A 27,951-nucleotide genomic window follows, 5' to 3' on the forward strand; every position below is an offset into this window, starting at 1 on the left:
CAAGCAGAGATCACTAACAGGGACCTTGAATCAATATTGACCAAAATAGTAGCTCTTAACCGCAAGGATTGGTCTAGCAGATTATTTGAAGCAGTATGGGCGTATAGAACCACTTGGAAAACTACAACGGGGTTTACACCCTTTGAAATGGTATATGGGACAAAAGCAATGATGCCTGTGGAATTTGAGCATAAAACCTTGAGAACAGCCATTGCCTTGGATATGACTCTTTCTACAACACAAGAGGAAAGGCTCCTGCAGCTTAATGCCTTAGATGAGATAAGAAAATCAGCCCTGCACCACACCGAATCAATTCAAAATCAGTGTATGAAATGGCATGATCGCTATATCAAACATAAATCATTCAAGCCAGGTGATTGGGTCCTTCTCTATGATTCAAGGTATAAAGATAACTTGGGAAAATTACAGACACGATGGCTAGGACCTTATGAGATAGTTGAAACATTCTCTAATAGTTCCGTCCGATTATCCACAATTGATCCTGTCAAATTTAAATTGTTAGTCAATGGTCATCGTCTGCACCTATACCACAAGCCTCTTAGCAAGGACGAATTTCTACAACAGTTCTCCACAGCTGAAAATACCGAGATTCCTGTAGCAACTGGCGACGGCTTTGCCGTCACCTCTCCATCCTAAATCTTTGCTGCATGCTCATAATAAATACTTCCATATCTACAGGAAGTACATTTCTGTGCAATAAATATTCCATTCCGTATTCACTCATTTCTTTCCACTCACTTCATCCATTTCCGCCTCGTTTTCCATGCATGACGGCTCAATGTCTTCAACTGCAGTCATTATCATGTGATGTCAAGTACACTCGTGTGTATTTATTTTGTTGCATGTATATAATTAAACTATATTAACTATCGTTATGATATTTTGCATAGTGTCCTTTTTCAGTCCTTCGCATGTGTGGACACTTGTTAAACCTTAGGTTGGGGGGGAAAGTACGCTAATAATTACTCTAGCAGATAATTCTTATGTCATCCCAAATTGCGTTTTAATTTTTCAAATCTTTAGTTTGAGGTGATATTTTGTATTTTGTCCTTCTGTCTGCCTAGAGTTATTTTAGATTGCAGCTGAGTTCCAACCAGGTAAGAGTACATTGAGTATATTTCAGTTGTAGAAATTGGACAAATTTACGCCATTAGAGAGTAGAAAAGTGTTATCACTGCAATGGGAGGTCCACCTGTTCGTCATGAGCTGACAGTTCATGAAGTCCTTCGGGACCAAGATTGTGAGCCAATATTCTGCAACAGTGGGTGGCTGGATTATTTTCTGAAGCTGACTGAGTTTAATGAGGAAATTGCAAGGGAATTTACCCGCACACTTTCAGATGGAGAAGCCCAGGTAAAAGGTTTCAGAGTTGTGGTGACAGAGGAACGGATTGCAGAAGTAACTGGGTTGCCAACAAACGGAGAAAAGTACCCAGAATCTAAGGATGCACGGAGTGCAAGAGAAGAGTTTACACGGCAAGGAGACCTACCCTTAGTAATAGATAGACAGGGAGCTAGGCGAGAATCTCTTCCGCTTGAATGGAGAGCTGTAGCATTATATGTTTTGAAGTATTTAACCTATGAAGGAAGGTTCTCGTGTCTACATTCCCATCATTTCAAGCTTCTGAGTCATCTACACCACGGGAGAAGGATGAATGTTCCAAACATATTGTACAACCTTCTTTCTATAAGCACAACAGAAACCCAGAAAGGTAGGCCTCACTCTGTTTCTCATCATTGTCTATTCAAGCTGTTGGTTGAAAGATCTTTAAGATATGTCTCTCCAATGTCTTGGTATGAATTTGTTGAAGTTAGAAGGTTTAGGGTAGAAAATGTGGGTTCAGAGGAACCACTTCCATCTCAAGAACAGGAAAATTTAGAAAATCTTGAAAAACCTGGTTCCCCTATTGAACCCTCATCCTTCAGAATATCATCAGAACAAAATGTTCCTACAGCAGAGGAACCCTTACAAGAAAAAGCTACAGCAGGGGCTCCTTCTCAAAGCCTAATAAAAACTAGGTCTGCCATACGAAAGGAAAAAGGCAAAGGAAAACAGGTTGACATAGAAAAGAAGGAAGAGAAAAATAAAAGTGAGAATATACCCTCTCCTGTGGCCAAGAAAAGGAAAGTTATAAAAACAGTTACTCCTATAACCACTGAAGTGGTTGAGGAGTTAGCTACAGGAAGTAGTCCTGCAGCCGCTAAAGGGAAATCTCGGATTAGCAGTGGTAGGCTCCAGAAAAAGCTTAAAAATCAAGATCAATCAGCGGAGCCAAATGTTACCATTCTGGTTGATTCTCTAGAACAAGAGCCACACAGTCCACCTCACAATGATGTTCCTCCTTCTCCACCAAGGGAACTCCAAAGGGAACAAGAACCGCAACTGCATGAAGAGGAAGAACTGCAGAACATTGAGCACTCGTAGGGAGAAGTAGGTTTTGAAAGGCTAGATAGCTTAGCATCTGTTGTAGAATAGGTTATTGAAGCAGGGAGCAAAGTTGAAAAGATGAAACCTAAGGCACCTATTCATAGACCACCTACTTCCCTTACCAATCATGCAATGGCACTTGCCCTTTACCAGGAGTGGGAATTGGAAAAGGTAAAAATGCAGATGATAATCGACCGACAGAAGAAAATTATTGAACAAAAAGACGAGGAAATTGCTCAGCTTAAAACTAGGGTGGAAATGGTAGCCACTATGGTACCACAACTAATGCAATGCCAAACACCTCCTCGTGTTTACTCTCTGTATTTAAAAGAACATCATATCAGTTTCCAGATGATGAGAATTGTCAGGGATCTAAGTCCCTCATTGCAGACACCTGAGGAATTCTACAGTTTATCAGACATCTCCTACAACCATTAAGAATCTACTCTGTGAATTTTATTTACATAACTATGTTATTCCAAATGATGTCGATAGGAACCCTCTCCTCTACATTGGAGATATCCAATTGAGAGCTCTCATGTCATGGATGCAGAACGAAATAGCAAGAGGAGAACAGTTTCAAGTACATAGAAAGGAACAACTTGACCTTTCACTGCCATTAAGGGCTGAATCAAGAGAGCCTAGAAGACTTTATTTCGACTGGCAAAAGATTGTATATGAGCCAGATTTTGCAAAAGATATTCTACCCTTAAGAGAGGAGGTGTATAAAGAATATGAACAAATGGATAGAAGGGAAGGACAAGTAGCAATAGGACATTTGGTCCAACGTTAGAATAGCCTGCTAGCTGAGTTGAGGCAATCTGAGCCACACTCCGTTCAAAACTACCATGCATCACTAAAGAGTGCACCCAAATATATGCACTTGGGAAGAACAAAGGGAAGACATTGGTTGACTCTCAGTTTTCAGCCTCCAATCCTACTATGGCCACTGATGGTATGCAGGGATAATGATCCACCATACAGTGAAGCAGCAGAACGTACCAGATGGACGAGATTGGAGAAAATGAAAGGCTTCTACTGGAGTTTGTTTGCAGGAGGTTCTGGGCAGGTTACTCCTGGCAATTTTAGAATCAATGTCCGAATTTGGAATTTTCCTATTGCTAGAGGATTAGCAAGAAGCTAGGTTAGGGGGAGATGATGAGCCTAAATAATGGCTCTATTTTGATAGATTTTTGTTATAATACTCATGCCTAGGTCTTGTGATTAGATGACATTTGGATCAAGATACTCTCTTAGTTGATACCTTTTAAGTGTTTCTGAAACTGATTTGATTTATACTTAAGGTTGTCATATAATGGTTTTTAAATGATTTATCTATGCAAATATCTGAAATCAATCTTAAGTATGGTTTAAATTATATCATGTTAGCATTAGTATATACACATGTTTGTTGTGCGCATCAATATCATGATGCAGGGTCGGCAAAGGAGAATGAAAGACTAAGTGGCGGTTTAAAGAAGCACCAAGTATATAGCCACAATGTAGACCCAGTCAAAGAAAAGCAGTAATAAGGGAGATCAAAGCCACTTGACCGGTTCTTCAGCAGATGATTTATGGAACATTTATAACTGTTCTCAGTGCAGCTTAGATCTAGGAAGCATGTCATGCTATATTTTCTCAGCTGCAGGACAGATGTTGTTCTGTTTTCCTGCGCTGACTTCTTCTTTTGTTTAATGAATCTTGTTCGCCTATTCCATAGGAATGTGGTTGATCAGTTAGGAATATGTTATAAGCTTCCTTATAAATAAAGGGGTTTCTCCCTCCTCTCGAGGATAGAAGAGAACGACCATCATATTTGTAATACTCAGTCTTCTGGTATTTTATGTATTTTCACAGTCACAATGGAATAAAGAGATCAATGTGATTTCAGAAGCTTAACGATTGTTATCTGAAAGTTCTAGATATGCTCACTCAAGGGGGGCTACTTGGTGAGTAATCCTTCGTGTTTTCTAGTTAGTTTCCATTCTTCAGTAGTAGTTGTTTGAGTAATTTCCAGTTGTGAATTCGGATTAAGAATTAGTTCATTGCGATTTTGCATGTTTACTTCAAAGAATTTCCTTTCCTGCAGTAATATAGAATGGTTGCGATATGAACTTGGTGCACATACAGTGCTGGCCCATTTTAAGTTTATGTCCCTAGTCGATAAGTAAATGAGCCTTTGCTATAGGAAAGCTAGCTATTCAAAGATATCCAATCTCTGAATTGTGTTTTATTACCTAGTTGCCATTCCAGTTGTGAGGACCAAAAGGGGGAACATTGATTGTATATTCATGATGGATATAGTACTTGGGGGTATCATTGACTCCTCCATACGCCATCCTTTCTTGTTTGTTTTTTTCTCTCTTTTGGAGAGGTTATTGTCCCATTGACTTTTCTCCTTTTCTCCTTTTGTGAGAGATTGCTTTTGCATTGTACATGGGTACCTGTTGTGACCATTTCACACATCGCCCCATTGCAAATGGGGACCCCCTTCTCTTTTTGCTCGTTCCTTTGCTCGTTTTTCGCTTCGTTTTTAGGATTTTGTTAGTCAGTCAGTTGTCTGGATTTAGGGTCAAGCCTTAGGGTTTTAGTTACCGTCTTTTCAGACCAGAATCCAGTCGGTTTTGAGAGCTTTTTGAGCTTCCTTTCGTAGGATGCAATTTTGAATGAAATGAATTCGCCAGAATGGTCTATTTTCAATTGGAATGTTGAATGCAGAGCTTAAATTTGTCTAAGTGTTGATGATGGAATGTGAATTTTGACCAATTGACCAATTTTGACCAAATTTTGAGTTTTTTGATTTTTGATCCTGGGCATTGTAAATGATTTGTTTTCGCCTTGTGAAGTGATAAAATGTGTAAAATCATGTTATTTTGGCCTATAGGAGCAAAATCGCTCCTGTCCCTCAGTGAAGGACCGGAGCTACAAATCGAATATTGCTTTGTCCTTGCAGGATTTTGATGACTTGACGATTCGAAAAGGTCCAAGGAGATATGTTTTATCAAATGAATATAACTTGAAGTGCAAACATGAAGAAAAATGGTCCAGAATGCCAAAATTGCTCCTGTCCCTCAGTCAGGGACCAAGGCGAAGTACATTGTAGCTCCCGTCCCTCTCCCAGGGACCAGAGCGATATTCTTCATAGGACATGTACTAAGCGAAGATCAAGCAAGTTATAAGTTTGAAGGCAAGAAAGACGATGAGTTGAACCCGTTGAAGACAAATTGAAGATTTTGAAACGTCAACAAGGGTCCCAAATGTCCTAGTTCGCTCCTGTCCCTCAGGAAGGGACCAGAGCGATTTTTGTTTTAGATGATTTTCTTGCCCAGTTTGGATGGATCCCAAGGCATAGATGAATGGAATGGAACATTGCGAATCCGTTGAATATAATTTTTGAAGGATATGAAGCAAAGTGAAGCCTACAAGAGCAAGATCGCTCCTGTCCCTCTCCAAGGGACCAGGGCGATGTAATGAGTATATTACTTCTTATTCAAGTTCAAGACATTCCAAGACGGAGAACAAGGTGGCAAGGACATTTCAAGACATTTCAATCAAGCACGAAGTATCCAAAGTTGCCAATATTGAAGGAACCTCACCAAGACATCTAATTCGCTCCTGTCCCTCAGGAAGGGACCAGAGCGATATTTCCATAAAGGCATAGATTTCAAAAGTTAAGCAAGTGTCAAGCGACCAAGGGGATCAAAAAGACTACGTTTTACACAATGATAGCAATTACAAGTTGGAGAACGCAAGCATAAGGTCAAAGTGTTGAAGTTCGCCCCTGTCCCTCTCCAAGGGACCAGAGCGATGTTTATTATATTGGCCAATTCATGCAAAAATCACGTGGGGTCAAGGTTTTGCAAGGTCGTAAGAGGTCCAAGGCATGATTAGAAGGTGATATACAAAGACTTCAAACGTAAAATGATCATCAAAGTGAACACAGAGGCTATATCGCTCCTGTCCCTCTCCAAGGGACCAGGGCGATTTGCTTAGGATCCTTCATTTTTCTTCCAATTCATGCCAAGTCAAGGTTTTTCGGGATTACACAAGGTCTAAGGTGTCATTTGAAGGTGATTTACAAAAGTTCCAAACGTCAAAATGCTATCAATTAAGCCAAGGAACTCATATCGCTCCTGTCCCTCAGGAAGAGACCAGAGCGATTTGCATAAAATCTTTCATGTTCCATCAAAATCATGACAAGGCAAGGATAGGCAACGTCAAAGATGCTATTAGGAAGATGATGAACGTGGAGTTAAGATCAAGAACGAAGTAATTTGAGCCAAGACACATGGATCGCTCTTGTCCCTCTCCAAGGGACAAGGGCGATGATCCTTTCAATGTCTAAACGCCTTGTAGAATTCAAGTGGAACGAAGGGGGAACGAAAGAATAACATTGTTTGTCCATCACAACAAAGATTAAAGTTCGAAGTCACAAAGATTAAGGAGAAATTATAAGGATCGCTCCTGTCCCTCTCCAAGGGACCAGGGCGATAATACATCCTAAGGCACTCATTCACACATGCAAGTCAATCTAGCTCGAAGGACTCAACGAACATGCCAAATCCAACGTAGAGATGAAGACCTGGGACGTAAAAATTGCAAGAATCAAGACAAAAGTGATGAATCGCTCCTGTCCCTCAGTCAGGGACCAGGGCGATGAGGTTTGAATCTTCCCATTTTTTCAATTTTGGCGCTAAACAAACATTTTTGAATTTATTTAAATGCTAAGAAAATCGATAATTTTTGAAAATTCAATTAAATGGCATTTAAATATTGCACTTAATATTAATTAATTGTTTTTGCCTTCTAAAAAATCGAAATTGTTAAATTAAAAAACGTGGGCAAATAATAATTAATTATTTTAATTAAAATTGAATGGAGCGCTTGGTATTTCAAAGGTCGGCTTTATTATTTATTTAAAATCATTTAAATTGCCTTATTTTTACACAAGTCGGCCTAAGGTAATTATGGTGAAAAGCGCCTATAAAGGGGTGAAAGATTTCATTTTTTACATCACCATTTTATCATTCAAATGCGATTAAAGGGAGAAGTGCGAAGTTGTGTTCAAAGGAGCGAATTTTGTTTCAAAGCAAGGTGGTGCGAACTTAAAGTTTTCATTTGAGCGAATTTGCCAAGGCTTGAAGATCACGTCAAAGACAACTCAAAAGGTGGCGAAGTTGATATTTCGAAGTAGAGATCACGTTGAAGAATATCTATACGTCAATTTTGCCTAGGCGATTTTGTTCTTTTTGCATTCTAGAGTTAGCTCTCTACTGAGGTATGGCGATTTGATTTTATTGTTTTATTAGTTGATCGTCATAGCCTAGATTTTGAATTTTGAATTTTTGAATTCCTAGCTCAATCGTTTTATTTTAGGAAATGATAACTCAAAGACTTATCATGAAGTTTCCTAAAATTTATTCTCTAATCTATGTTATTTATTGCAAAATCTAGCTTCTCATTATGAAATGTTGTGTAGGTATGGCAACCCCGAAGGCGGGAGCATCCACCAGTCGTTCAGCTTTCATGAAAGAAGATCAGAAGACCGAAGAAGTGGAGACTAAGATCGTGTCCAAATGGAGCAACATTGGAGATACTAACTTGGGTAACTTCAGCACGAAGAAGTTTCGAGATGTCCCTTACATTGGTAAGCCATCACCTGTCGCCTGGAGAATAATCGAGAGTGGCATCATTAAGGCGGCCGGCTTTCCTCCAGCTATTCAGTGCCATGAGTTGATGATCGAGTGTGCTCGTCATTATGATCCACAGTCCAGAACAATCGTGTCCAATGAGGGAAACACTTTGGCATACCTTTCAGAGGAAGCTATAAGTGAAGCTTTCCATCTTCCAGAGCATAGGGACATGATATACAAGAGCATAGAAGGAGCCAGATCAATGTACGAAGATGATCCAGATGCTTGCCTAAGCATAATTAACAAGAACTGGCTACTCAAAAGCCGTCCCCGTCTAAGCAAGATCCCGAACACACCGCACAGGATTGATTTCCAGGAGGAGTACAGAGATTTGATTACCATGCTCAACCGAGTTACAGGAGCCCCTCACGCCTTCTATTTTGAGAAGTGGATGTTTTACTTCATCCAGGTGATCGTTCAAGGGAAAGGTACGATACATTGGGCTAGGATGATTAGCCATTGCTTGGACGTACAGTTGAGGAGACTCAAGGCTACTAAGTCCTTCCACATGAGTTCATATGTCATCTATGCCTTGATCAGGAGTGTTGAGTACGCAGGGCTACCTCACAGAGGAGTGATTGGAAGAGGACCCGGCGAGGTCAGAGCTTGTGATTCTTATGCCTACTTGCATCATCCGCCAGGGAACAACTACAAGCTAGTTAATGATACTTTCACGATGAACATCACCAGGACGTTGCAAGGTGGGATTCACAACAGATTATCTCAGGATGCACAGGAATTCATAAAGAGGTACGGTGCTTGGTTCATTCAGTTTCCCAAGTTCACTTATATTAGAGTGCATGGATGTCCTTTACCTCCATACATGTTGCCGAGATATCCGACAGACAGAATTGTGTTGCTTGAAGTAACAAGACAGTTGGCAGCATATGTGAAGGCATTCAGACACAGACATCAGAATGGAGTTCCAGTACCTATCATTTTGGGTAATTCAGTTGAGGTATGTCCTAATGCTTTAGCTATGGATGACGCAGAGAAGGAGTTAGCCTTGTATTCTTTTCCATCTTTTGCTTTGAGAGAAAGCTTTGATCCACATGGACATTTAGAGGAGACAGTCGGCAGAAAGTTTAAACATGAGTACCAAATTGAAGATTTTATGATGAATCTCTTAGATGATCTTGAAGTGAAACGGAAAATGCATTCTAGGTTGCCTTTGGATTTCATCAGGAAATGCAGGATTTATAGAGTGGCCGACCAAGCTCAGGACAGTGGCAGGCATATCCAGTCTTCCTATGATCGAGAAAGCAAAACAATAAGGTTAGATTGGAATGAGCCCGAGGTCGTGGATTTAGATACTTTGATGGCACCAGTCTTGTCTTGTACTCGTAGATGGGTTGACATACAACATCAGAAGTTGAGAGAACAAGGCATAGCTATGACTTTCACGTTGGAAGAGAAACCAGCCGAAGATGGAGCTAGTGTGAGTGAAGGCAATCCTAATCCTAGAAATTCAGGTGAAGGTAACCTTCGATGTGCCAGTGAGGGCAATCTCCATCCAAGGGGTTCGAAGAGAAAAGAAAGGTCAGAAAAGAAAGAGTCTTCCAAGAGGAAACAAGAGGCTAACAGAGATCGATCATCCGGTACTTCTTCTAGACCTGAGAAGAGAACAATTCAAGTGGAAGAATCCATGGAATCGATGGTACAGAATGACAGGCAGGAAGAAGGACAGGCACAGCATGGTTCACCAAATGGATCTCTCCAAGATTATGATTTAGATGAAGATAAAGAAGACAATGAAATGACATCTCCTCCCAGAAAAGAGGAAATAGTGCACAAAGAGATTCAAGTTCAAGAAACAAGGTCAGCTATCCCAGATTGGTTGAAGGAAAGATTAACCAAGGTGATTGTAGTTGAGGACGAGGACAATGCAATTGATTTACAGAGCCTTGTTGGACATTCCCAGGAAGTGACAGAGAAGAGAAAGGCTACCAAGATGTCCAAGATGATTCGAGATGAGACTGGATCCAGAAAACTGCAGATAGCTACACCGGCAGTAGACAAATATGAAGGTGAGATCCTAGCAGAGGAATATGATATACAGACATTTGAGCTAGGACCATCCACAGCTGAGCAGACTTTAGACGATGCTACCGACTCATTTGAGGCATTGAAGGACAAGCTTAGAGAAGAAATGGAGAAGAACAGAAAGCTTGAGAGAGAGGTCGGTGCATGGAGGACTTATTTCAGTCACATCAATGAACCTTTGGGACGTCAGGATCCAGCTAGATCACCAGTGCAAGCACTTCCACTTCAATCAATCAGTGAGGCAGAAAGATTCAGGAACATGGTTCAACGTACAAGTAATTGGATGGATAGATCTCATACAGTGGCCATAGAATTTGTAACAAGGATGATGAAGATTATTCATCAAGCTATCCAGGTTCTTGAGATAATCCACAATTTGATGATAACAGTAGCTGCATTCGCCCATACCAAGGATGTTATCATTCCTGTCTTGAAGGTAATTAGACACACATCAAGGAAAGTTTTAGCGCAAGAGAAGATCTTGGATGGGGAATCTCACAGTTTGTTTCAGTGGTCAACCTTACTCCATATGAAGAGTGTTTTCTTCGAGGACATCAGTGTTAGATGTGGCCAAGTTGAGGAGGTGATCAATCCGATCCAGGACAGAGTATTTGAGGTACTTCGTACCATTCTTGGCAGAAGGATCGAGGTCGAGATAGATGTGGATATGCAGGAGTTAGAGGATAGAATCAAGGTCATCTTTTGCAAGGACGCAAATGTTACAGATGAGCAATATGATCAAATGTTTGCCACCATGCTCCTGATTGAAAGAACAAAGGAACTTGAATCTACTTGGGACGCAGCTCTTCTAGATGCATTCGATCAGGTCATTCACTTGGAAGAGAGTATGAAGAATCTTCCCGAGATTCCAATTGCAGAAATCGAAGGAATCGTGACAAGATTCATTGCATATGCCAAAAAAGAACATTGGAAAGGGAATAAGGTTCTAGATGAAAGGTTGTTATAGATGACATGGCATCTTATTTGTCATTGGTTTGTCTCCTAGATTTTTGTGCCAAATTTAATATTTGGCTATGTATTTAATATTGTTCAGTAAAAAGGAGGCCATTTGTAACAAACCCTAATTAGGGTTTAGGTGTCATGATCTTGACTGTTGATCTACTTTCGATCTAGACCTTTCATTGTAATTGGGGATGCTATTTATACCCCCATTTTTCATTTCATTTGGTAATAGTTAATAGTCAATAGTTGTTGTAATAGAGAAGAGAGATAGCTAAGAGATTAGAAGTTAGAAGCAATTTTATTTTGTAGCAAGATTGAGTTTTGAAGAGAGGAATTCAAGCAATTGTTGTACATGATGACTTGGAAATCAATAAAATATTGAAGTTATGGTGTTTTGTTGCAACTTTCTTGGTTATCTTCATGGTTGTTTAATCTACTTGAATCATGCTCAATCAAAGTAGTGTGTTAATTTGAAGGACATAGTGTGAGACTTGATCTTTGGTAGGATTCGTAATCCAAACCACTAGCTTCTTGCTGATTGTAGGAACGCCTTGCGTGGTCAACTGGAGAATACCTTGAATCCCTTAATCTTCAATCATTATTGTATCTTGGATATGTACCTTTGTGGTAGTATCTTTGACCTTTGATGTATTGAATATCATTTTATTACCTTAGAAGATCGCATCAATTTCAATAGAGTTGTTATCTTATGGCGAAATTGAAGTTGGTTGAATCTTGCCAAGTCTTGTCCATACGAAGTCATTCTTAGGGTTAGGCTAGATTAGACCTCTTTCAAACCCTACTCTTTTGTTATTTTTGAAAAGTTTCTTTAGTCTTAGTAAAATCTTTGAACTTTCGGAATATGTAAGACCCCTTGAAGGAAACAGCAAATCACATCATACCGCTGGAAGCTTGTCCACACGTAGAGACCCTACTAACAGAACCTTGGAGTCTTCCTAACTGATCCTTTATGCGAATCTTCAGCAGTTAGAGACTATTTTCTCAAGAGAGGATAAGATGCCTATTGGTATTTTATTCTGTGGATGATGGTGTATAAAATACACGTCAACAGTACCTAAGATGGTTTTGTAGCTAGGGTCCATCATGATAATCTTTCATTCTTTGCATAATAATCTACTCCCCAAAGTTGCACTTAAAGGGGGGTGTTGGTGTGAATAAGGTTTTGAACCTAGTAAAGGTTTCGTACCTAGTGTTTTTCACTAGTTTGTAGTGGTGGACTTATTCACATGACTTAAGTTTACTTAGGTCCTGGGTGTCCTCCTAGAAGATTGATTAGTTGTCACATGATCTGATCATATCTCATGACAACTGCATTTAGCTACCTAGGTCAACACTTCAGTTGTTTTGTTGTATAGGATTATGACACGTCACAATCTTGCCTTATCCTTACTCTCACCTTGCCTTTATAAGAAAGGCCTCTCATGTACATTTACATGTCCATTTTTGTATATTCAACCATTTTTGAATAAAAAATGAATAGAAATTATGAAACTGTAGAATTGCCAATATAGTCATATCTAAATTGTATGAGTTAATATACATCAAATACAATCACTGATTATGACTGATATAAACCCTAGGTTGCACGATACACAGAAATAATTATAAGAAGTTAAGAACAATAAACCTCTGGAACTGATTTGATTTTGCTGTTGGGAACAAGGTACAATGTTGACAAAATGATGCTAGAAACATAAATTCAAAATCACGATGATTTATTTCTCACTCATAAGGCTCTTTACTTGCTGTTCCAACAAATGATTGATTTGCTTGACTGAAAATGGCAAGAATGGCAGCTGGATATGATTGAAATAAGGCTCCAACAATAATAATAATTCTTCAACAACAGAAATTGCCCAATATGCCAAGGTAATTCGTTGGTATAGGGCTATGGATGACCTGGAAAAGTCACTTGGTGGCTGGTAAAAGGCTGCAACAGCTGAAAGATGATGTTTGAAACCCACTCCAAGGACAATGTTTGGTAAATGCATATCAGTGGCTATTATAGCTGTTGGATGGTTGGAAAGGTTGTCATAGCAATCCACAAGGCTGGAAAATTGACTAAAATATGCAGATTGCAGCACTAGCATTGTGTACTCACCGTCAAAAATGGTATGGATCTCTTTAAACTGATGGGGTGGGCAATTAATGAGGACAATCAACTTCAAACAACTAGTATGTGTTCAAACCTGGAAATTAATAATAAATGTTGATGATGACTTCTCCTTTATATGGCGCCCAAGATCTAGATGTGAAATCATGATAGAGAAACAACATATATTTTGAAAATCGGCAATGAAACCCTCCAAAATCACAAACACCAAAATATGCTTGCAAATCCAATTGCCAAAAATTGAAAATTTGCATGAAGGTCACCAAAATCAGCTCACTTGCAATTCCAAGGTGGGACTATCTCCAAATCCATTGATAGAAATCTATGAGGGTTTCTGTCCTCCAAGATCTCCAAAATTTCAAGGGTTTTCATCTTTGGTTGTGAAATTGAATACAATGCTCAAATTTCTGAAAAGTTAGATCACAAACTGAAGACAAGATGATTTACAATGAATCCAAACACTTCACTTAAGTAGCTTTCCAAATTGAAATAAAATTTCCCTCCAAAAGTATTTAAAAATATTTTTTAATATTAGGATTTAAAGATTCTTTCATTTTAATTATAATAATATTATTAACTTGCCCTTTAAATTAGAAATTTCTGGGCCCAAATCAAAATAATATCACTAATCATTTCTCTTGCTTTATCCTTTAGCCTATGAGAAATGGGAATAGGCTAGAGCTCTTCTCCACATCTCTCACTCCGAAAAGGGGACAGGACAAATTGGTACAATTACCATACCAGACATTCATTGGAATGCCATCATTTAAGATGCTTACTATTTGGGACCTTCCTTTGCTGATTGCTTTGACTAGTTAAACATTTAAATTCTTGTAGTTAAATATTTTATAGAGCAAACTCAAAGCAATAAAAGAGAACTCAAGTTGGCCGAAAATAGGATAAAGTCCCAATAATACTCGCAATACAGATAGTAGGAAATTGAAGTAAAAGATTGGGGTTTACTAAAATTGCAAACTTACAAGCAGAGTCCTCTCAAAGATAAAGGAATGAAGAAACATGGGCTGGATATTGTGTAGTGAAAGGTTGCTAAAAGAAATTACATATAATTTGAACTAATAGCAGTTTCATGAATGCATGATAACTTTCATGTCTCAAACTAGTACCTAATTTTGCCCTAAAGTGAGGGCCCTTAACCTCTTTTACCTCATTTCACAAACACAAATTGAACCAAATGTTGACTTTGATACTCTCGATGAAGAGCCATATGAAGATTATTAAATATTGATTGTAATTTTCATTTTATATTGACATTTGACAAATCACTGAATTGTGAATTTCAATTCATGAGTATTTTCTTTATTGCAAGTTATGAGGTATACACACACACACACACACAAACACATAGATAGAAAACCCTGCGATTTTCTGAAAAACTTGCTAGTACTCGCATGTCCTTTTTCGCAGCGAGTCCCTCGCTTCATAACTCGCAGATGAGTTTTACCCTAACTTGCCGCAAGTTTAACAAATGGAAATTGCCAAAAATCGCGTGTTGTCCCTCGCTTCATAACTCGCAGATGAGTTTTACCCTAACTTGCCGCAAGTTTAACAAATGGAAATTGCCAAAAATCGCGTGTTTTTAGGGGAAAAAATGGTTGGGGAAAAAAAACACTTAAACGTGAAACCTAAAACTTTTAACTCATTTCCAAGACGCACGACGAAGGTTTTCGACTTTTAATGACAAGAATTCTCTTCGGACGCACGATTTCATTAGGGCACGCCCACAAATTCTTCACTCTTAATGCTATTTATTTTAAAAGTCCCACGATTTCTAGCGCACAGTCACACTTCGAGTTTGATCTCCTTTGTTCTTCAGCTTTCTGGGCTCTTCGATAAGGTTAAAAAATATTTTACAGTGAAAATTACCTTAAATGATCATCATGATTCATTTTTACAGTTAAAAATATTTAACAGTAAATTATTTTACCTTAATTTTAAGATGTATGATGATCATAACAGTAACATATTTCAGTAAAAATTATTTTACTATAAAACCTTCAATGCTAAAAAATTAATTGTGGCTAATAAAATAAAAAATAATACATTGATATTAACAATGGTCTATGTCACTATGATACATTGATTGTATTGAACTCAATTTTATTCACACGTTGCACTTGTTTTTTGGTCTATGCTATGTATTTAACTCAAACTTTGATTTATACATCATGGAAATCAGTATATGTTCTATAAATTTGGTGTAAATGTATGCTTTTAAGAATATTTAAAAAAATATATAAATTTTCAAATGTTCAATAAAGTTGCCAAGTTATTGCCGAGTTTTTCCCCAAGTTTTTGTGAGTCTTGAGTTTTTTTAAAAATTTGGGCCTGCCGAGTCATTGCCGAGTCCGATTTTTTCAACTATGCACGCACAAACCTGTACCCATACTGGGTTGGGATATTGTTATACTAGTGTACCCTTACCCCGAGTCCATACCCGTCCTTGTACTAGGACCAGCAACTTAGGTTTATAAGAATATTTTATGCAGGTAACATCAGATGGATTGAGCCTTTTGAACTGCTTCGATTTCTTCATTTCTATTGAATGACTGAAAAAAGGATAGGATTCAGTTTCCTAGATAAACTTGTTTTTATGTGTACTTTGTATTCTTAATGGGTGTGGCCCTTAGTCCCTTTTTGATCCCATGGAGCTTTCTTATTGCTTCAAGCTTTAGGTGTAATTGACTGCTTCTTTTCTCCTCATGAAAACTCTTGCAATACACAAGTTAGTTTGCAAAGTTCAGATTGTACATATAAAATTTATATGTAGATAGTTTAGGGTTAAGAAAATATCATTAATATTAATCTTGTATAATATAACAAAATGTGAATTCTATAATATGGTTCTATAATGTGTATGATGAATTCTATGTCAATGATTGAAGTTTTCTATATTTTAAATGTTTTCTCTTTTTTAACTGTATCACCTATTGTCCGCTAAAGAAAGGCTGCCTATTCCCTGCTGTCCCGGAAATGCATCCCACTATTCCCTGCCATCCCCATCCCTATCTTGGAAACACCATGAAACATGGGTTTAAAACCACAGAACTTGGACCCACTGGGAGGAAGATGAGCATAAATAAGAATGTAAACAACGAAGCTGCATCTAATAGAGAAGCATTCTACCACTATGAAGATTTAAAGTTTTATGATTGGCTATGGGCTTATACACCATCTTTATCTTTAGAAACTAGGGGATTTAATCCAGGTCATTCATTCATATTAATTCTAAAAAGTGTTTCTGGGTACCCTGTGTCACACTTGCATTTGCTAGAGGATCTAGTTTTGTGCTTGTGCTGCATAGCACTCAAATCAGTGTGTCATAGAAGCTTGTACATAAAATGCTCGTGACTGTGATATTGCCCCTTAAATTTGCCTTAAAATACCTTACCTGTCACAAATGTTCATTTTCAGAGGAATTTTTTAAATGTTACTTCCAAGTCAAATTTGAAGGTCAATCAATTAGACACCCTTATCAATCAAGTGAGCTATCAGACTTTCAAATCTACGAAGGACCAGCCTCTCTATGTAAGTACAGACAATGGTCACACAAGCTTAATGTCTTTGCGATAAAAGAATAATCTTCTCAGAGAACAGGTAAAGTCCCTTTCAAAATATTTAGCAGATGTAAGAAGTAATAAGCCTAATCTTTTAAGTTTGTAACCAATTTCACTTATTCATGGCTATGGATGATGATCTTGCTTGAGTAAATCAAGAAGATGCTTGCTTTAAGGAGCATACTGATCAATGCAAACTGACCGTTTTTACTACATAAGCTCAAACAGTAGCAATTACATCCAATCATCCTCAAAACTGAGAAGAATAAACCCCATGGATCTCACCAATTTCATGCCAAGGGGTTAGAAATTAGAATATATTTCTGCATTTTATTTTTGTGGTTCACTTGATGAAATGATAAAATTAAATTTTTCTTGAATTAGTTATCATTGCTACGACTTGATGATGTATTTCTTCATTGTCACTTACATGTGGGTTTCTCATATTAAGAATCATATATTATTGTTAATTGTGGATTCATTTATTGAGAATTTATCTTTTGCAAAAGATTTCAACTCTCATGTATTCAATGTACTGTTTTATTTTTCCTGATAAGTTGTATCTGTGATAGGTTCTGTCAAAGATGTGTTCCCAGCCAATCATTGTGTACATACCAGAGTTTGAGGTACTGCATTTTATTGCTAATTGTTCTTTTAGTGATTCTGGATATGCAAATAGTATTGTTGATTTAAAATATTACTATAAGAAACTTGATGCAATTTTCTTGCAATTTGTAAGTTATGAGCATGGCAGATGCAGGGTGAGTATTTGTAGAGTCTCCCATATGCCATGCTTTGTGTAATTGTCTTGTTCCTTGTAAAATGAGAGCATAGTAAATGTAGCACAAGCACTTGTGCAAATGCAATGTAAGATTGTGTGGTTTTATCTATTTCGGATATAATATATTTTACAGTTCTATCTCTCTCTATTCGGTGAGGGGTAATTGTGTGTTTACTAAATTTATTTGTTATGTCCTGCTCCTTGCAAAAGAAGAGGATAGTCGATGTAGGGTGAGCCTCTATGTACTTGCAAATAAGGATTGTGTGGTTTAACATTTTTTGATTTTACAATATTTACAACTCATCTTTCTCTTTTCAATGGGTAATTGTGTGTTTACTAACTTTATCTTTGCATCTACAATGAAGTGGAACACCATTCATGCTTTGTTAGCCCTTTTAGCAAAAAATGGAAGAAAATTTCATCAAATGGACATGAAAACTGCATTCGTAAATAGTGATCTCAAGGTACCAGTGTATATGACTCAACCAGAAGGATATGTAGTCAAAGGTCAAGAACAAGTCTGTGGGCTTATTAAATTGTTGTATGGTTTGAATAAAGCCCCACGACCATGGTAGGAAAAACTTATAAGAGAGTTGTATATATAGTTGTTTATGTGAATGATTTGTTTATAACCTGTACTCTACAGGGAAATGTCCCTGGGTATGGTACACATTTTTCCACCATACCTGATTCGTTTCCCATCCATGCAAAAAAGAAAAGAAATGTTTCCTGGAGGTTTAAGGGATGTGCCTGGGTCGTGGGGGATGGCCAGGCATCCTCGAGATGGCCAGGGGATGCCTAGGCATCCCATGGCTGTCTTGGGGATGTTTGGCTGTCCCGTACTGCCCAGGCACTTTTTTGAACACCCAAACTATGAAATGACTATAAGGTTTCCCACAGAATTCTCTTCACTATTTTGCTATAATGTAGTTCTTTATGCCACCTTCAAATCTGATATAAATCAGACCACAAATCAGCCACAATGTGATCACAATTTCTCTCTCAAAATCTGTTCTAAACTCTTCTTTAAATGTGCAATAATATTCTCTTTATGTTCTTCTCAGGTCTACAATGATCTTATTCTATATGTATATCTGCTCATACCTTTTTCATGCATTCACACATGCTTTCTTCTAGAATAAATTAGAATTACTCTTCATTTTTCTGCCTCTTCCTCTTCCTTATACTCAAAAATATTTCATTGAATACTTGCTTATTTTTCAAATCGATTCCTTCACTATACATTTATATATATCTCAAAAGATATGTCTTTTTGAATACAAGTGACTTTTCACAAAGGACACAACACCTCAATGAATCTCTGCCAAAGAATTCACTAACAAAGTTACATCACCTTTGATAATGAATCATATCACTTGCAACTAATAGTAGTCATCACTACACATAAATATCAACTGTAGCCTTTTTAAACAAATCCTATCATTTTAATATTGATCACTGCTTTGTCTTAATCGCACAAGCTTTGATCACTAGTCCCTTATGATATTATTCGCTCCTTGTCATCTTTTGTCTTATTCATAAATCATTTATTAATCATAATGATTGTTGCATCATTAATAATAGCTCCCTCTTAAGCAAATCGCTGACTTCTATGCTCCATACTCTTTAGAAAGCCTTGGTTTATGTTGCTTAATAAAATCTTAATCACTGCTCTTTAGTTATGTATATGATAAATATAAACAATTTAATTGCTCCAAATTATGATAATATCTGTTGCTCTAATTTAATCGCTGTTCATAGTCTTTATCTCTAATAACATTGTTGTGTATCTTGATGAGGAAGTAACATATCTACTGATCTTTTCTTTTGTTCTCCATACTATAGTCGCTGTACATTACATAAGGAAGTCATTGCTGCTGTAACAACCTTAATATAGTCTTTAATAAAATTCACTTCTTAGTTGCTATTCATCCTTTGGATTATTGTTAATCATTGTTTGTTTTGCACTTTGACCTCTGCAGAATATCTGAATCACTTCCATGTATATTAACCTTTTCTTTCTTAATCACTAGTGTTGTGATCATTTTTCAAATTGTGATGGCACTACCATGCTTTCTTTCACAACAAGAAGATATCCTTTTTAAAGTGTTTTTCCCATCAAATATAATATAAAATATTCTATGGGAGTCTTGCAAATCATCACTGTTTTATTCATGTTTTTCATCTCTTTATACTATTCGCTGCCACTATGAGTTCTACCTTGACTTTGTGAAGACATACTCATCGAAGACCTCGTGTAAGATTCCGAACTGAAATATTATCCAATCTGCTGATTTTGTCTCCAATTTTTGTCTTTGGTCAGCGAAGGTATTTTGTTGATTTTGTTTTGTTTTTGATGTTTTTCTTATTTTTTGTGTTTTTTGGCTTGGAATGAATATTGAATGTGAAATACAAGGAAATAAATTGACCGAAAAATAATTCCAGAATTCTGAAATTTACAATAGCAAACTATAATTTTAATAAATGTGCTTATTTCACCACAATAGACAAATTTCATATCAAGAGTCCAAATGCCTAGCCCGGAAGTGCACTTTTTATTGAAGGATCTCACCAGGAATGACAATATAGAGCTATCAAGCTGAGACAATACCTCCAATGAGGTTTATTTGCTTCCACTAGAATTATAAATTTTTTTTTTTGAACAATCAAGTAGTTCTTCTACCAATTCCTCCAGTCTCCCAAGCAAGATTATTGAATTTGCCTTGTAATCCTCAAAGAAATGCTCACTGCTCATATAAGCATGAGAAAGTCTGATAAAACCATTTATTTGCTGATTTCTACCCTTAACAATGAGTTTACTACAGAATTCAAACCCTTATTGCTGTTGATTTATTTTTTTAACCCTGCTGATGTCGCCAAGAAGGTACGGCTAGCATAGGATGATCTCTTGGAGCTGAAAATTGTTATTTGCTGCCCTTAATTGTCTCCAATGTCTGATCTCCTTTCTGTTGCAGGTCTGAGAATGCTGATTAAGACTGAATCTTGAAGCCCAAATGGAAATCTTTAGTGAATTTCCCCGAAGTATGGCTTGGGGTTTCGTCCAAGCTTGCTTGGGATTGAAGAGTTTTCGACCTCCAACACCTATATGCTGCAAATCTGATCACAGAGCTGCTATTCTTCAAATGAGAGATAAAAAATGATCAAAAGAATGATGAAGAATGACCTCCAAATGCTTTTTTAAAAGGCTCCAAACCCTAGGTCGTCACTTTTAGGGTTTCCATATTTTTCAACTTTTTATTTTTAATAAAATCTATGCCTTTTAAAAAAAATTGACCCCTTAGGCATTATACTTTATTATTATAATGTTTTCCCCTTTTTATTCATCTTCTTTCATAGGTTGTCAGTTCCTCTACTGCAGAGAGGAATTGGTCTACATATAGCTTCATCCAATTAGTCAAGAGGAACAACCTTACCTCTAGACAATCGGAGAAGTTAGTGGCTATTCACAGTGCATTGCGGTTATAGGAACGCCAGATTCCTGAGTATCGTTAGACGCCATCCTTACATTGGGATGTCAATCTCGAAGATGCTATGTAGGTTGTGGTGGAGGAGACACATTTGGGATTGGTTGGGGTTCCATTGGTTGAGGCAGCCCCTCATACTAGCAGTGACTCAAACTCAAGCTCTGAATTTGATTTAGACTCTTAGACCTACCATGTGTTGATTATGGATAGCCATATAACTATCTTGACATTATTGTGGAAAACTGATTATGGACTTCTATGTTTATTGTTTACAGTTTGTCATTTCATAGCTATGGATGTTTATGACATATGTTTATTGATAATGAAAGCATTTGAATTTTGGTAAAATGTTTGTCGATTCTCATTTGAAATCTCAATTCAAGTCTAATGCTATGTATTAAGCTTCTACAATGTCTATGATGAATGTTTTATCAATGTTATGATATGCATATTTGAAATTTCTTTATATTTTTTAAAATTTCCCTTTTTTTTGAACAGCCATGCCCTAAAAAATGGCCCAAAAGTACTGCGTACGAGAAACATGTCCCACCGTCCCCTTTCATCCCCATCCTCAAAACTCTGTGGAGCATAGTTTAATATGAAAAGCTTAGTGTGGCTATGAATGAAGAATTGAAGAAAGGGTTTGGAATGACTGATTAGGGATGCTCTCATTATCATTCAATTATTCAAGTGATTCAAAAACCCAAGCATATCTTTATTACTCAACAAAAATATATTGATCTGAACAGATTTGGAATGTTGGACTGCAAACCACTCAAGGGCCCTGTGGAATGAAGTTTAAAACTCAAACTAGATGATGCTGTGGAGTTTGTTGATGCAACTAAGTACAGGCATCTTGTTGGAAGTGTGATTTATGCAACTACAACACAACTAGACATCCCTTTTGCTGTTTGAATCCTCACTAAATTCATGCAACAACTTAGAAAAAATCATTGGTTGGCAGAAAATGGTTTTCTTTGGTATCTAAATGGAACTCAAATCTATGGTCTCAAATGTTCCAAGGCAGCAGACATCACATTAGTTGGATATTCAATTCCTATTGTGCAGCTGACTTGGAATATGGGAAATCTACTTAAGGTTTCCTAATGCATCTAGGATCACCAGTCATTTTTTGGAAACATTAGAAATAGTTAGTGCAAGCTGTGTGCTCAGCGGGAGCAAAATATATGGCAGCTTTTGAGTTAACTAGAAAAATAGTATGGCTCAAAAGGATTCTTAAACAACAGGTTTATCAACACCTCTCCTATAGCCAGTACATTTTGCAATCAAAATATCAAAAGTTTCAGTTTTTCATGGTTGAAGAAAACATATCAACAGAATGTTCATTTGATACAACGTCATGTATATTATTGTAATGTACACTGAATTATTATTCAGCTGCAGCCCAGCTAGCATATCTTCACAGAAAAGCAGTTGGATGAGAGAAGTTTGAAAAATTCGAAGGAATACTTGGTTCAACTATACTTCTTGAGCCTAAGGGAGGGAATGTAAATATTAATCTTATAGATTAATAATGTGCATTCAGTTTTTGGTATATTGTAATTGGCTAGGAGAGGGTGGGGGGGAATTTTTGTCGTTATGCATTATTAAAGGTTTGTCGCTATAATAATTTTTGGTTTGGATAGTTTTTTAATTATTGATAAATACTTGATGGTTATCCCAAGTGGTTGAAAAGAAACAAACTTGATAAATGCATATTTGACATTGTAAAATCAACTTGAGTATAATATGTTTGTGTGTTCACTTATGTCACTTGAAAATATAAATTCTGTTAATCATTTTATACATATTTAATCCTGATTCCTACAAAATTTTGTCTGCTAGCAATTGAACCTGGGCCACTTTCAGTTGCTCAAAAGTGCCCCACTTGCCTCGAGATCACATCTGGACAAATTCCTGACTACATGTAACCTTGGATTAAAAAGAAGATCTAATGTTGACTTGTGCACCTTGCAACCAGCTGCAGTAGAGCTACTCTTATCTATTCAAGTGATAGTGTACAACTAAGAGTATCAACTGAAATGACATAGTTAATTTCCTTTTTCCATTTTATGTTTTCCCTCAGGAGTCTAATTATATTGACACGCTTTCATTTTTTCATGCATGTTTTACCACAGGAGTTTGTCTGTTAAATTCTATTGATGCTCATTTTTTCGCCTGTTAACATTTAAAGATTCTTTTTTTTTTTATGCTTTTATACAGATCAGTCGGATTCATCTGATATCTTTTTCCCAGTGTTTTTTTTTTTTTCTAACTTAGCAAGAATATGGGGTACTCGTGCAGGCAAAACAAAGAGGAATGTGGGGTACAGGCTTTATTCCAATTGCTGAATATGGCACAGAGTTCATGAAGCCATCCAAAGAAAGAAAAGCTCGCAAACCTGTGAGAATTTTGTATAGTGGAAGCAATCACTATGATCTACTTATTTGACTATGCTACCTTCAGCTCTATCTTGTCATTGACCTCAAATAACAGAACAGAAGCTCTTTCTCTTGGGGTTGAACACATTATTCCTGATTTGAGATGTCTTGTAATTCTCCTTATTTGAAAGAAAAAAGCTATATTTTTCCAATCTAGTTTGATCTTGTGGGTTAATTCTGATGAGATCTGGTGAGAATAGAACACATTTGTTATATGTTATAAAGCATAAGCATAGTGAAAAATCTACATTCATAGCAATGGCAGTAAATTGATTTTTAGTGCAGATTAGGTACTTCATCTTTGCTGTTTCCCATAGAGCTTGACTCACCAAAACATCTAGCAGATGGTTGTCAACTCTTTGAAATAGTAAGACAAACTCATTTGAAGTTGGAGGGCTTTTGAATTTAGTGAACTCTCTTTAGAGGATGGTTTTCGAGAGATGTAATCATAATTCTATTAGATAAGCCATTCATCAAACCTTGCTATGGGTTCTGAAGACATCTTAAATTATTGAAGTTTAAGTAGCACAAAGTGCACAGCCAATAGGATCTAAGACAGATTTGGTATTCATGTTAAAGAAAACGGATCAAATGAATATATAGCCTTCATTGTTTTTTGTAAGGAAGAGGGAAACAAAGATTAAAATTTGTTTAGACTAGAGTGAAGAAGTTCTATGCATAAACCTTTATAACAATGAAATATTAAGTGTGAAATTGCACGAGGTTACTGAAATAGATAAATCATATAATTGGGTGATCTCATAATAATGTGCTACCTTTTTATGTCAAAGTGGGATATTGAAATTATCTTTTTTAACCAAATTTTCATCTTCTGTTATCTGTTATAACTAAACTATTAAGAATAAGCTGAAAGATGAAGGCGAAGATGAAGTCAAAGGCAGTTTCTGCTTTCAAGGCCAAAATCCTTGCAACAATTGCTCCTTGTATCAGCATTCATAAGGGTGTTTCTTCTCATAATGATGTCGATGATGGTGGCTCAGACGTGGAGTATGGTGATAGGGGCATCTTAGAGGAGTCCATTCTAGCTGTTTGGGAGAATGATGAGGAGGGCTGACTTGATAATTGGTGTAATATTGTTAATGCAAATAAAAAAAATATTTTCACATTTTTGGGTTTCTTATATTGGTATCAAAGTGCTGGTTGAAACTGTAGGGACTTGAGCTTGCTAGTAAATTGGATAAGAGAATGCTATTGAAAAACACATAAGAGATTTACATAAGTTATTTTGGAGAATAGATTGGAAGAGTGATAAGGTCGGATCATTATCATGAATCTTGATAAGGCATAAACACTTGGAGTAAAAAAACAAGGAGAATATTTTGGTCTATGCTAGGCCATTGTGATTGGAGGGCACACTATAGGAAAATAGCTATTTTGGACGAGATATGAAAGGACATTGGTTAAGTAATAAATGGTTAAGAGAGGTCATGCGATGGAATTATTCAGTGTTATAAATAAAGTGTAATGAAAAGTTTTTAGTAATCAATTCCATAAAGAGAAGCATTAAATCAATCATATGTGTTTTTAGCAAAGAACAAGTTGGTTTGATAGGAAGTTGTGGAGCTATTCTCATAAGGGTTGAAGCTTGCATAGAAATTATGTTGTTGGACGAAGTTTTATACCCTTAGAAGAAGTTGAATATACAAGGAATGAGATCTATCTTTTTAAACATTAAAAAAGGACATTAGAGTCCAAGGATGAACTGGAGATTCATTGGGAGCTTGGTTTCAAATGGCACTAGTATGTAAAATTTAAAGAACATCTATTGTTAATTAAATCTAATTAAAGAGAATAATTATTGTTCTTGTTTGGTTTATGGATTCTTGTAGCTATGTGTTAGACTTGATATGAAAGCATGGAAGAGATTCCATGAGATCATGATTTGAGGGCTGATTTGAGTGGTGAATGTTATTTGACTAGATATTTTGTGACATGATGTTATATGATGATGTCTGGATTATTATATGAGAATGTTTTGACTATACCAATTGTGATGTGATTACTTGATGATGCTTTGATGATGTAATGTTTAGATGAGATATGATGTTATTGACCATGCTTTTTATGTGACCCCGATTGGGAAATGAATAATGATGTTTTAGTTATATTATATTATATGTATATGCATGCACAAGTGTTTATATGTTTGGGTTAATGCAAGTACAGAGCATCGACTCTACTAGCATCAAAGGTATGAGCGTTCCCATATCTGTAATGATGGTTATAGGAGATAGCACAAGGCTAAACATGTTTCCTAGCCTAAGCCATCATTCCTAATTAGGACGATTCACCCCTAATTCATGTGATTACACATTTGGGTTGCCATCACTGTAATGTCTGATTACCCTATTGCATACTATGAAAAGTATTGGCATGTAGTCATTGATGTCATTGATGTGGTTTGTAGTCTGACATGTATGTTTTGGTTTGGTCCGTCAGTTTGCTTCAGTACATGTTATTGGTTTGTTACTTTTGCTCTTTTATTATGCAATGTATGTATGATTACTTCATGCAGTTTTGAGCTCTGGTATCTACTTCATCGGAAGGCATTTTGGGTTCGGTTACATGATGAAGGCAAAATCTACAAGGCGAATTTGGATTTGGTCCTATCCGGTTATATTGGAGGCGTGTTCTACATGGTATTTTGGAATCAAGATTGAAGCCGACGTCTTATGAAGACATTTTGTTGTTGTGTGTGGATATATCGGTCTCACCCCTTTTCCTATTGAGCCGACTTATTAGAATATTTGGTGTGGATATATGTAATCATCAGTTTTGCAAGATAGAAGTATGGTTGTTGAAAAACAACTATTGTGTACATATTGTATATGTGAAAAACTATGTGGATGTGAATGTTGTTGTGCAGTGCACAGTTGATGTAAAAGCAGTTTGTGTACTTCAACAAAACTGTAATTCATACATATGTCAGATGCAACTTTAACATTTCAATTTTTGTATTTTGGCTATAAGCCTCTCACTGGTAGTGAGCCCCCACTGGAAGTGAGCCACTCCTTGTACTGTGTAACTAGTTACATATTACACTATCCTTGAGAGATCACTCTCTTTGTAGTTTTTCCCATACTAGGTTCTCGACGTACAAATCCGGTGCTATGTGCTTTGTGTTAATTTCCTTTACTACATTTAAATTATGTTATGTGATTGGTTAGTTAGAAGTTTTAATAAGTTCAAGGGAATACTGATTCACCCTTCCCCTCTTAGTATTTCAGATATTCAACAAAAAGTCAGTAAAGATTGTATGTGCATAAGTTGGCAAGTGCATATTGTTGTCACTTTAATATTAATATTAGTGGTATCTAGCAATATAGTTACAATTTAATGATATAATTTAATGTGTATTATGTCATATATGTATTTGGATTAAAGTTATTTGAGTGATTTTATATCTGAGGCTTTTGGGAGTTTAGTGGTTTGTAAGTTTAATTTGGTTTTTAAATCCCCTTCTCCAAAAAGAGAGCATATAACTTCTAATTGAGCTCATTTTCCATATAGAGTATTTTTTCATGTTCTCTCAAAAAACTCTCTTTATTGCCAAATTGTGTTGATCTTGGAGGATTTTGGAGGAGAAATTTTGTGGGTGTGGTGTTAAATGAATTGGATTGTGGGAGTCTTGAAGCTGTCCAAATCTTGTGAGCATAGGTGGAGTGTGAAGGTTGCAGTTTGTGTTTGAGAATTTCTCCAATCTTGAGGTAGGTTCTCTTCATTCCCTTTTTGTTCTTCAATTTGATCTTCGTTGACTATTTATGATGCATTAGGAAATGAGTTATGATAATGTTGTGGTTTTGTTGGGATCTCCTATGTGTTTGATTGTTGTGTTTGAATTTGATGTAGAAATGAAATGTTTATGGGGAAATGTTGCCCAATTTTCTTTGGGATTCGTGTATGGGTATTGTGTTTGTGTTTGTATGGTGTCATGAGGTAGTTCTCAAATGGATTGGTTCTCAATTTTGCATTCTAAGCCTTATGTTTGTCAAATGTGATGCCCTAGATGCCATCTAGTGCAAATTCACGCACAAAAAGAATTATGCAATTGCAACCAAGAATTGTGCAATTGTTGTTAGAATTACACAGTTGCTCAAAGAATCGTGTGATTGCTTCCAGATTCATGCAATTGATTGGCATGAGCTATGTTTTGGGTTTTAGCCTTCTCTGTTATCACGTTTGAGTTGTTTCTCCTTTTTGCCATGGTTTTTGAGTTTGATTGGCCTTTAGTGAGATAAATTGTGATGTCAAGGTATGTTTCTATGATATCCCATAGAGAATTGCACTCAATACATGGATTGGGGTCAATCTGAGATCGAACTCATGATTTTGAGACCTTTACATTGCTCTGTGAGTAATGGCTTTGT

At 36.7% G+C, this 27,951-nt stretch overlaps 1 protein-coding gene across 4 annotated transcripts in view; it reads left to right on the forward strand.

The window, feature by feature from the left end:
* LOC131028561 (OVARIAN TUMOR DOMAIN-containing deubiquitinating enzyme 3) overlaps positions 1 to 23,808 on the forward strand; it is a 139,141-nt gene extending 115,333 nt beyond the window's left edge. For 2 of the 4 annotated variants that reach the window (XM_057958863.2, XM_057958864.2), the window contains exons 7-8: positions 17,429 to 17,482; positions 22,968 to 23,165. In XM_057958863.2, coding sequence (XP_057814846.2) covers positions 17,429 to 17,482; positions 22,968 to 23,150 — 237 coding nt within the window. In that variant the 3' untranslated portion in view covers positions 23,151 to 23,165. Of the gene's footprint in view, positions 1 to 17,428; positions 17,483 to 22,967; positions 23,166 to 23,426 lie in introns of those variants that run through there. The other 2 variants (XM_057958865.2, XM_057958866.2) reach the window with 1 other exon arrangement.
* Positions 23,809 to 27,951: the final 4,143 nt, after the last annotated feature.

The sequence above is a fragment of the Cryptomeria japonica genome, chromosome 8 (genome assembly GCF_030272615.1).
Source record: "Cryptomeria japonica chromosome 8, Sugi_1.0, whole genome shotgun sequence".
Taxonomy (NCBI): Eukaryota; Viridiplantae; Streptophyta; class Pinopsida; order Cupressales; family Cupressaceae; genus Cryptomeria; species Cryptomeria japonica.